The sequence below is a fragment of the Octopus sinensis genome, linkage group LG7 (assembly GCF_006345805.1).
Source record: "Octopus sinensis linkage group LG7, ASM634580v1, whole genome shotgun sequence".
Taxonomy (NCBI): domain Eukaryota; kingdom Metazoa; phylum Mollusca; class Cephalopoda; order Octopoda; family Octopodidae; genus Octopus; species Octopus sinensis.
Genome location: NC_043003.1, coordinates 100,270,547 through 100,283,006, shown reverse-complemented (window position 1 = coordinate 100,283,006; position 12,460 = coordinate 100,270,547). Strand labels below are relative to the sequence as shown.

The 12,460-nt window shown below is 38.3% G+C and overlaps 1 protein-coding gene across 1 annotated transcript in view; it reads right to left on the bottom strand.

Moving 5' to 3' along the window:
- LOC115213922 (pre-mRNA-splicing factor 38A) overlaps nt 1-6,765 on the bottom strand; it is a 50,842-nt gene extending 44,077 nt beyond the window's left edge. The window contains exon 1 of the mRNA XM_029782914.2: nt 6,616-6,765. Within this exon, the coding sequence (XP_029638774.1) occupies nt 6,616-6,745 (130 nt within the window). The 5' untranslated portion in view covers nt 6,746-6,765. The remainder of the gene's footprint in view (nt 1-6,615) is intronic.
- Nucleotides 6,766-12,460: the final 5,695 nt, after the last annotated feature.

The window sequence follows — 12,460 nt, the reverse complement described above, 5'->3', positions numbered from 1 at the left end:
TTGACATTTCAATGATGATGATAATAAGGAGGATATGTAAACACTTAGCATGTACTTTGCTATGTCTTAGTATTGAGCAACATCATCAAATTGTAGAGATAGTTCCAAACATGATAGTGGTCATGACCAGCAGATTGTAGTTGTTCAGCACCCCAAGTCAAACATAATCAAGTAGACCCATGGTCAAAGACAGTTCAACTATGTTCATTCCATCTTTTTAGTGGGATCTACAATTTTATTATCAAAAGCATCATTCCATTTTTTTAATATAGTAAAAACCTTTCTGTAAAATGATTTCTGATATTTCTTGTAATATGAGAGACACTAATCATGTAAGTTTTTATAGTTGATTAACTTCAACGTTAGTTCTGACAGAAGAGAACTGTGGCCAAAAGCATTCCATTTCTGACCATCATATACTTTTTTTTTTATATACGGCCATATCACGATGAAAGCACTGGTTCTCATCCAATCACCGAAGTTAAGCAACGTTGAGCCTAGATGGGTGACTGCTTGGGAAACTTAGGTGCTGTAAGTGTCTCAGACTTTTAGGTGCAGGAGTGGCTGTGTGGTAAGTAGCTTGCTTACCGACCACATGGCTCCAGGTTCAGTCCCACTATATGGTACCTTGGGACTTCTACTATAGCTACGGGCCAACTAAAGCCTTGTGAGTGGATTTGGCAGACAGAAACTGAATGAAGCCCATCATATATATATATATATATATATATATATATATATATATATATATATATATATATATATATATATATAAACATATATATATATATATCTGGGATCTGGGACCCCCTTCGGTCACGACACTGACCATAGGATTGCACCTAGAAAGTTACCTTCCTAGTCACAAGTCTGGGCAAGGTGGTTTTATGGAAGACCAGCAGTCGCCCATGCATACCGGCCTCCCCTCTCCACGCCACCAGTGTTATCCAAGGGAAAGACAAAGGTCGATACAGCTTGGCACCAGTGACGTCGCAACTCATTTCTACAGCTGAGTGAACTGGAGCAACGTGAAATAAAGTGTCTTGCTCAAGAACACAACACGCAGCCTGGTCCGGGATTCGAGCTCACAACCTCACGATCGTAAGCTCGATGCTCTAACCACTGAGCCATATATATACACATATATATGTATGTATATGTTTATGTGTCTGTGTTTGTTCCCCAACATCACTTAACAACCAATGCTGGTGTGTTTCCATCCCTGTAACTTAACAGTTCAGCAAGAGAGAATGATAGAATAAGTACTAGGCTTACAAAGAATAAGTCTCTGGGGTCAATTTGCTCGACTAAAGATGGTGCCCCAGCATGACCACAGTAAAATGACTGAAACAAGTAAAAGAATAAAAGACTATGTTGCCTAGTGTGTTCTTTTTACACAGTTTCCTGAACCCTACAGTTCAGCACAAGGCTGAAAAATATGTTAATTATATGCAAATACATTTAAAAATCATTTTTGTGTTTTCTTCTACAAGGTGACTCAAATATAAACCTACTAACAACCAAAGTTAATAGAGCTTCTTAATGCATGTTTGACTTTCTCTCTTTCTATCCTTCTTCTCACTTATCACATTCTCCCCACAACCTTCATCCACCTCTCCAATAAATCTATGAAACCCTTTTAAACCCTAATCTCCACTTCGGTCGCCATGGCTCAGGGATTCCAGGAGAACAATTTCCCTGCTGTTCATATTGTCAGTTGTTTGAACCACATTTGATACTTGAACTTGCTATTAGGATAGGCAAGAATGAAATTCAAAACCAAAAAATCTCAAAGTGTGGCTTTTGTGAAAGGAATCCAAAAAGAAGTGAAATCATGATAGGAAGTGAAGACATACTAACAGTGAAAGAACAACCAGTAAAGAGTCTCAGTAGATAGTACAGAGATTTACTAAATGACAAGAAGCAAAGCAAAGAAACACACGATTTAGTGGAACAAGGACTAAAGGCAGTTGACAGAACAACATTAGTGGGGAAATTCAAATGTTGGATACTGCAATTTGGACTGTATCCAAGGATAATGTGGCCATTGCAAATGTACAAAGTAGCCTCGAGTAGAGTAGAAAGGATGGAACAAAGATGCAGTGTGTTTATCAGAAAATGGCTTGGTCTGCCGAAACCACTGACTACAACTGCACTATATGGAAAACCCGTGGTGCAACTACCGATAACATCAATCGCTGAAGAATATAAGGTAGGAAAGGCAAGGACAGTAATGATGCAAAGGTATTCTAAAGATCAGAGCATCTGGGAAAACCCTCCAAAGGTACGAACAGGGAGGAAATGGAAGGCGGAAGAGGCAGTAAACAGGGCAATCGGAAAACTAAGGCATGCAGATATAGTCGGAGCGAAGCAAGAAGCAAGAGCCGGTCTAGGGTTGCATAATTTCAAGCCATTTTGCATGAGCAGTGTAAAAGAAATGAAAGAGGCAGTGGTGTATAAAGTGAGAAAGGAGGAGAAATGTACATTTGGTGCAATGTAGTTAACAGGGACAGTGCCCAAGATGGGAGGAATATGTGGTCAGTTGCAGAATCTCAAGGAAGGAACTTTGGGCTTGGGAACAAGCAAGAACATCCTTCCTGATCAAGTCTACCTTCGATGTTTTACCTTCACTGGCGAATTTAGTCCGCTGGAACATACAAACAACTGATGAATGTAGATGCAGAGAGAAAGCGACGGTGAGAGATGTTTTGTCAAATTGCAGGCTAGCACTAGACAGATATACATGGCATCACAATCAAGTTCTCGGTGACATAAGAACAGTACTCAAGGAGAAGATTGAGGGATATAATAGGGGAAAATACCCAAAAGTGGAAAAGCACAGAAAAATATACTTCTAGAAGGAGGGAAAAGGATATAAAGCCAGGCCTTCAAATAAAATATACAAGACAGACAGAAGATGGAAGGGATACTGAGAACTGGCTACGGATTTGGAAAGACTGTTAATATTTCCACTCATAAAAACAACAAAAAGACTGGACTTAACCCTATGGAACACGCACCCTTCCCCTCCATTAGTCAGTTGAAGTTTAGACAGTGTCAGTGACAGTTAGCTGGTATTGGCTGCTACCGGTAAGTATTTAAAGGGAAATTTGGGAGGATGATCAGTCACCTGCTGACATTCGTTGACGCTGCATCAAAGAAACCAAAGAACAGAAGGAAAAAGGAGAAAGAAGAAACGCACTCAACACCAGAGCTGACGACACCTCCAAAAGTAAGGGGCCCATCACGTGGAAAACAGTAGAGGAGTAGGGGCTGAAACTGGACGTGGTTCCTCCTGATGATGTCTTTAGCCACTGGATCCAGTTGAGGTAGCGAACCACAAAACATGGTTGGAATTCCTTCCTGTTAGCTGCTTGGATTACATTTGATACTTGCACTTGCTATGCCCTTCCTTTTTTGCAGAATATGACATTCATTTACAACAATCACCTGATGTCAAGACAAAGAGAGAGACACACACACACATGGACTTCTTTCAGCTTTCATTAAACAAATCCACTCACAAGGTTTTGGTTAGTCTGGGGCTATAGAAGATATTTGCTAAAGTTACCACATGGTGGGACTGAACACAAAATCATGTGGTTGGAAGAAACATATTACAATACATATGTATATAGAAAGAAAGTATTAACAATATCGAAAACCTAATATATCATTTAAAGGGACTTTGAAATCATCACCATCGGTTAATGTCTGTTTTCCATGCTGGCATGGGTTGGACGGTTTGACTGAGGACTGGCAAGCCAGTAGGCTGCACCAGGCTCCAATTTTACCACGATTTCTACAGCTGGATGCCCTTCCTAACACCAACCACTCTGAGAGTGTGGTGGGTGCTTTTTACATGTCACTGGCTTGCTTCTGTGCCAGTGACATGTAAAAAGCACCCACCACACTCTCAGAGTGGTTGGTGTTAGGAAGGGCATCCAGCTGTAGAAATCGTGGTAAAATTGGAGCCTGGTGCAGCCTACTGGCTTGCCAGTCCTCAGTCAAACCGTCCAACCCATGCCAGCATGGAAAACAGACGTTAACCGATGGTGATGATTTCAAAGTCCCTTTAAATGATATATTAGAGTTCAGTATGTACTACCCCACATGCACAATAGTTTTCTAGCTAAATTAGCAATTTGATCAAATTCATTGAAAGAATGCAATTTCTTGTAAAAGTCAAGAAGGCCATGTTTTCTATAAGTTTTCAAAAATTCTCTACTTTGAAGCTCAATGAGTTCTAACTGGTATTTGGCTGGGACTTCCACATAAATAAATGAAAATGGATCACTCAACAATTTTAGTTCAATTTCTGTCTTTCTGAAGTCAGAAAATCTGGTCGTAAAATCTAACAAAGCTTCACATAATTTAGTGTATTTTTCAAAGTTGACAGGAAATTCTTTTAGATAAATTCTGAAAATGTACGATTTCTCCACTCTTCAATTGTATTATAAAAAGTTCTAATTTCTTAGTATTCGATCAAACATCCTTGCTGATATTGGATTCCTATGCAACCTGCCAGATCTTATTAAACTGTCCAACCCATGCCAGCAAGGAAAACGGACATTAAATGATATATATATAATTGTCTTTTGAAACTATAGTACATATATAATTTTGTGCAATAGTTTCAATGACAATAGCTAATTACTTAGAAGGTTTAAGGTATGGTGTTTCTTACTCTAACTGACTGCAGTGGCCACACCAGCTTTATGATTTTAACATGATTCAGGTGGAGGCAATGGAGAGATTGTGCAGAAAATTCATGCAAAGAAGGCTTGGTGTTCCTCCAACTTTCAGCTTGGTCATCCTGTACATCCTCTACTTTCTAATTCTATCAATGGTGGAGGAATTTGAAGCCACTAAAGTAAGAACAATCAATACATCTGAGGATGAAAGTGTGAGACACACTAACAAGACTGTTGAAAGTGGCAGGAAATGGAAGCCCCACAAAGCTTTGAAAGAAGTGGAAATGTACCCCAGTAGATTGTTGAAGTAGTCTTTCAATTACAGCTAGGACTTGATAATTAAAGCATTAAGAGGTGGAGAAATATCAATGTTAGAGGCAAGAGAGGGCTGATAGTGCAGAAAGTTCAAGAGGTAGCATAAGATCATTATGTAAAAGCAGTAGGGTTCACTAAGGGACAGTGGGCCCATGCATTCAAGTTACCACTGTGCTGGAGAGAACTCTGGAGCACTAACCAAGAAAAGTTGTCTGTTGCCGACCTCCTGCTAACTTCAAATAACCTTAAAATCTAAGGCAAAGAAGGAGACCTGTCGTGCAAGCGACGTGGAGCAGTTCTTTGCACTCTGAACTTCGGGTAAAATGGATATATATTGATTTTTTTGAGGCTCCGATTCTGAAAAAAAAATTTCAAGAATCGCATTTTCAAAATTTCGACCCCACCTTCACTTTTCACCACCCCTCAGGCTGGTTATTTTATTTTTTTTTGTTCCCTGGTGAAGGTCTTTATATTGACCGCAGTTTCTACTGAATGCAAAGCGTATTTGATGTTTATTTTGTCTACCTCTCTCTCTCTCTCTATTTCTATATATGTGTATCATCGACCACACATACTCAATATATATACGTTTGCTTGTTTACCGGCAGCCTGCAGCAAACTAGCAAAACACATACGTTGAGTACCTGTGGTGGATGGTATGTACAACACTGGTGCTACTTCTAATTAATATTTGAAAATATGTGTGTGTGTGTGGTTTTGAAACTACTGTACGAAAAATGTTTACCGAGTCTACTATGTTTGGAATTATTTTCACACTGACATTATATATAAATAGATATATCTCTTTACTCTTTTACTCGTTTCAGTCATTTGACTGTGGCCATGCTGGAGCACCGCCTTTAGTCGAGCAAATCGACCACAGGACTTATTCTTTGTAAGCCTAGTACTTATTCTATCGATCCTTTTGCCAAACCGCTAAGTTACGGGGACCTAAACACACCAGCATCGGTTGTCAAGCGATGTTGGGAAGACAAACACAGACACACAAACATACACACACATACATATATACAACGGGCTTCTTTCAGTTTCCGTCGACCAAATCCATTCACAAGGCTTTGGTCGGCCCGAGGCTATAGTAGAAGACACATGCCCAAGGTGCCACGCAGTGGGACTGAACCCAGAACCATGTGGTTGGTAAGCAAGCTACTTACCACACAGCCACTCCTATATACACAGTTTGCAAAACTACTGAACATGGTCTGAAGAATATACGTGACGAACGTCGCATTGCTTCAATAAATATAAGGAGAAAAACACGCTACATAAATTGAAATTACATAATTTTAAAAAAGTATAATAACAATAGAGACAGGCACCGTTGAGAGCGGTGATCTGAATTCGCACGAAAAGTTTTGGTAATCATTTAAATGTATTTCACATAACTTTGGTTGCTAATATTTTTGACAAAGGAACGTCATAACAATTAGTCCTTGCGCCTACATGAACTGTGGCCTCATATTTAACACAGAAAATTATTAAATGAGACAAACATAAATCACGCTCGTTCCCATTGCAGAATAAAAATCATTTCAATAAGTTGCGTATAAATATACAAAAGGTATTTAGCGGAGTTTCAAATTACCAGTTAATGCAAAACATTCTTCTTTCCAATAACGACTTTCATAAATCCTAGTTCGTATAATTTTCTCTACTAAATACTGTGGATTAGTTCCTTTAACTGAGTGAGCATCTTTCACGGTCCGATTAGCCATTTTGAAATAATTCTCCTTTTTGAAAATTTTCCAACAAGGGAAATAACTGATACTAATTCCCCTCAACTTCGGGGAAAGTGGAAAGTAAAATAAATTTAAAAAAAGAGACGAATGAGGTTAATTATGTTGGAAATTTCTATTTAAAACATTCAACATCGAAATAATTGACGGTGAATATGTATCACTATTAGTTTGTTGACGAACCAATGTTTTTTTGTTGTTGTTTTTTCTCAGCCTGCTAGATAACCAAACAAAAAGTAAAAGATATGTTCATGCATTGCACAGCCTAACTCTGTCCTTTCTTTAATTACAAGGACACCTCCTTTAACTGCAACCCAACAAGGCAAACAGTTCTAGCAGTGTCCTTAGAGATCTAATCCATTTCAAAGATGAATATCATAAACAGTAATCCTTTGGACTGTTAGTTTTGTGTACATTGTAGTGTGTAACAGATTTTTCTCTGAAGTGGGCTTTTATCAAATTTTGTTTGTATCTCAGACTTTCTTCTGTATATTAGAGTCATATAAACTGTTAATTTTAACTACATACAAACTTTTGTGTAACTGATTCCATCTTAGACATTTACCAAAGCTTTAGACTTAAGGGAGTATAGTAGAACATTCATAAGTAGATTAGTATGTTCCTTGCATAAAGGCCGAAAATTTGGTTTTAAGGAGCAGCAATTCACAAGGATGTTCAAAGTTGTTTGTTGTTTTCCTAAATTACTGCAAATGTTAATGTGCAATGTGATTACTAGTGACTAAGATAATCAAGGCTGCAGGTAACAATGAGAATATGAAAACATTGCATTATTTGAGTAAACTGAATGCTTGATCTAATTAATTGCAGTTACATTTGAATTTAGAAAATTTTTAGCTTACCTGACATACCAAAGGAAAGATGTTATCCTTAAAGCTGGAGAAGAAATAATATAAAGGCTGGAAATTTTAACATCATTTGTAGGAGAATAAAAAGTATGTTGTCAAACACTCCTTTTCAATACTCTTTAAGTGTAAGGTGAAACTACATATGCACATATGTTATCCCCAAATTATATCAATATGATTTGAGGGTTTACATTTCACGAATTTGATTCTTGTCGAAAATGCATAAAGAAAAGTCGCTAAAATGGTTGTAGCTTTACAAAGACTGGCAGTACAAGACTAGATTTAAATGCTTAGTTTACCTTAATACTTCTGAAAAGAGGAGATATGATGCATAAAAAGTTTTCCCCACAAAGAACCCTCTAGATCTTGGAATTTCATTTGTCATCAATAAGTGGTCATTTATGTAAATGATTTAAGAATTGAGGCATCAAGGTAATAGTATGCAAACCTTATCAAACAGGGTGCATGTAAACTGGAATCAATCATATGGAAGGTGTGGAGTTGAAGACAATGAGCTTAATATATAGAAAGAGTGACTTATGAATATGTTGGCATTTACAATCTTTGATAAAAAAAAATTGTGAAGCATATGGAGCTTTAATATGAAACCACAAATTAACAACCATGCAAAGTTTCTAGATTTTCAGAATATTTTGGTTGATCTGAATGTTATACTACTTACCTCTCTACACAACTACCTGTAACAAGAGTGGTGGGGTGAAGAAGGGGTGGTGGAGGAAGGTTACCGATGGAAGTAGAGAGGAGAGCTGAAGAAGAGTGTTAATACTAGAGAAAGGGGATTGGTTGGTGAGGGAGGCGATGGTGGGGGGGGAGACAGGAGGCGATGGTGGCAGGCTGGTTATTATAGGAGTTGTGGGGTGAATAAAGGGATGAGCAGGACTAATACCACGGGGGAGAGATAGGGGATATTATTTAATTTTCCTAGAATGTGATGGAGGAGGTGGGAAACAAGAGTGGGAAGGCTGGTAGGGTGTGATGAAATCATTAAACTATGCTGGTCTCCTGGATACTCACTGCATGGCTCAAAACTTTGTTATTTCTTTACTGCCTACAAGGGGCTACACACAGAGGGAACATTTCACTTTGTTTTTCCTCCCCTTCAGTAGACTGCCAATGCAAAGTCCAGCCATGTGTACACACACACACATATATATTATGCTTGTGTACACACACACACATATATTATGCTTGTGTACACACACACACATATAGATGTATGTGTACACACACAAACATGTATGTATGTAGTGTACATATATACGAGGTGGTATCAAAAGGTTCTTGGACTAGTTATGTTTAATAAAGAATAACTTATTTACCTAAGTTTTAACATAATCACCGTCAAAATAGTCACCTTGCATGGCAATACACTGGTCCCAGTGTTCCTGCCACTTTTGGAATCTGGCCAGGAAGTTGCTTTCTGTAAGCAGATCAGGGACCTTCTGCGATTCACTCAGGATCTTGATTGATAGTCTGACACTGGGGGATGAATTTTCAAAGCACAATACTACATTTCTAGGGATGCTTGTAGCAGGTCTTCCAGATTGCTCATCATCTTCCTGGAAGGTTCTTCTGTTTTTGAGGTTCCCATGCCACACAAACCATTGCATTGTCATTGTAAGCTTGCCAAAGCATGCTTAATGTCTCTGTAGCAGACTTCCCAAGTTAAACGCAAAATTTCATGTTGGCTCTTTGTTCCTATCCATGACAAAATCTCAAAATCTCACATGATCACAAAAACACAAATTTCACGACTTGTGAAGTAAACACAGTGATATCACTCAGCACACTGCCTCATGAAGGTCATAGCTAGCTCTCACTGCACACATAACTTTATCTGTCATCTAGGGGCACACTACAGAACTAGCCCGGAAACATTTTGATATAGGTGAAGATAAACTTGGGAATGGATGCATCATGTTCAATTAAATAAATAAATAAATAATATATACATACATACATACATTATATATATATATATATATAATATTATATTATATATATATATTTATATAATATTATATTATATTATATATATATAATATAAAGTAAAGCTAAAACCACTATTATGCAACTCAAACAGTGATAGACATAAACTAAAACATAAATAATAAATAAAATATATTTTCTATTGTTCTCAACGATATGTCTATCCTTCTGGATAGTTATAAAAGCAAGAGCCCCCAAGCAAAAATCAGTGGTCAAACAGTCCAACTCATGTCAGCATGGAAAACGGACATTAAATGATGATGATCATCATCATCATTCAACATCCATTGTTCATGTTGGCATGGGTTGAACAGTTCAACCAGGGCTGCACCAGAGTCCAGTCTGATTTAACATAGTTTCTATGGCTGGATGCCATTCATTCTGAGAGAGTAATGGGTGCTTTTATGTGTCACTGGCATGGATGCCAGTTGCGTGACACCAATATCTGCCATGACTACAATTTCACTTGACTTAATGGGTCTCCTACTCAAACATAGCATATTGCCAAAGGTGCTGGTCATTTGTCATTGCCTCTGTGAGACCTAATGCTTGAATATAGATATATATGCTCACAAATATGCATACATATCTATATACTTACCTGCCTACATGCTTATATATATATATATATATTTTCATCATCATCATTTAATGTCTGTTGTCCATGCTGGCATGGATTGGATGGTTTGACCAGAGCTGGCAAACTGTTCCAGGCTTTCTAACGTCAACCACTTTACAGAGTATGCTGGGTGCTTTTACGTGACACTGTACAGGCATTGCCACAAACGCTTTACATCACCAGAAGAACCTGTCTTAATACTTCTGCTGCAGAGTAGGGTCTTCTTAAGCACAACATGGCCCCAGGCATCTCACCTAGAAAGGTTGTTCTTCATACCATGTCTTCCATCTACTTTGAGATCTCAGTACTTCTTTCTGGAGCTGTTGGCACCCACCTGCATCACATGATCAAACCAGTCCAGTCTTCTCTCTTGTACACAGCAACTAATTCCTCTCTCAAAACACTAGCACTCTGCTGAACATGTACGCTTACATTACACATCCAATGGAGCATATTAGCACCATTCCTTTCTAACCTTTACTTGTTCACTACATTCAGGGCCCATGTCTCACTACCATGTAGAATTGCTGTCCATATACATGCATCATGCAATCTTTCTTTCACTCAGAAAAGAAACCTTTTGTGCCAGCAGAGGTAACAACTCTCTGAATATCCTCCATCCTTTCCTTATTCTAGTTACACACTCTCCATGCATCCTCCCCCACTACTAATTTGGTCCCCTAGGTAGCAGAAATTATCTACTAGCTCTAATGAGCCACTAGAGCATTTCAGAGAATCAATTTACTGAGTCTCTAAAGTTTTTATGGATCCTGTGCATCTTCCACGTATGAAAACTAACCTCTCTGATAACCTTCTTATTAATCCACTGTACCTCTTGTGTATCCATAGCTTACACTGTATGGAGTTCCAACTTACACCTTTCCTACAAATCGAACAGGGCCACCTACCTGAAGGTGGGTAGTGTCCTGTCAGTTTTCCTACTTAGTAGCACCTTAGTCTTTGCTAAGTTAACCTTAAGGCCCTTAGATTCGAGATTTTGCTTCCACACCTAGATTTTCTCATCTAGTTCTGATATCGACTCTGTCATGAGGGCAAGATCATCAGCAGTTCCCAGGTGCTGCTGGTCTTGAATTCCTCCATTATGGCCTGGAGGACAGTGATGAAAAGGAGGGGACTAAGGACTGAGCCTAAATGAACCCCTACCTGTACACCAAATTCTTTGCTGTACTTGTGGTTAGCTCTCACGTTACTGATAGCATCTTTGTACATAGCCTGTACAGCTTTCACCAAATGCTCATCTATCCTTAGCCTCCTCAGAGCCCACCATATCACCCAGTGGGGCACTTTATTGAAGGCTTTCCCTAGATCAACGAATGCCAAGTATAAAGTTTATTCTTAGCTAAATACTTCTCTTGCAGCTAACAATTATGCTGCTACGCCAGTCACTGGGTATTACATCTTTCTGAATGATCTGATTGACTATGCAGGTGACTAGCCCATATCCTACCTTACTGGATATTTTGAGTATCTCAGCTGTGATTCTGGATGGACCAGGGGCATTCCTGGTTTTTGTGTTTTAATTGACTTATCTATCATACTGTTGTCCACTAGGATAGCTGGTCCCTCTGTTGGGTTAACATGAGGGAGACTTCCTTTATACCATTCATTCTCTACATTCAACAGTCTCACATAGTAACTTTTCCATGCCTCTTTTTTGTCTCATATCACTAAGTGCAAGCATACCATTATCTATCAGCACACACTTCTCTCCTACAATATTTTGAGTCTCACAGACACACTGTCTAGCAATCTGGAACATTTCAAGTCTCTTATCTTCACACAGTAGGACATAGACAAACCTATTCTTTGCTGCTTCTACTCTAGCTAGATAGACCTGATGTCTAGCCTCACATACACAGGAAGCACGCAAGACCGATGGAATACCTTATACAATTTCAGTTAGAACTTCAGATAAAGGAAAATCAAACAAAGAATATACAATAGAAACGATGAAATATTTTAGAAGTCAACTCAAATTGATATTTCATAGCTTTATTTGATTTTTTTAAAGAGATAACTCTATTTCAATGATTTAACTTTAATAATAACAAATGCAGTAGTTCATATAAAAAAATCATTTGGATGATGAGATTAAAATTATGGTTAAAATAAAAGCATTGATTTACAAATCTCATCTTGAAAATATTTATAAGCACTTCTCATGAATCATTGTCTGGA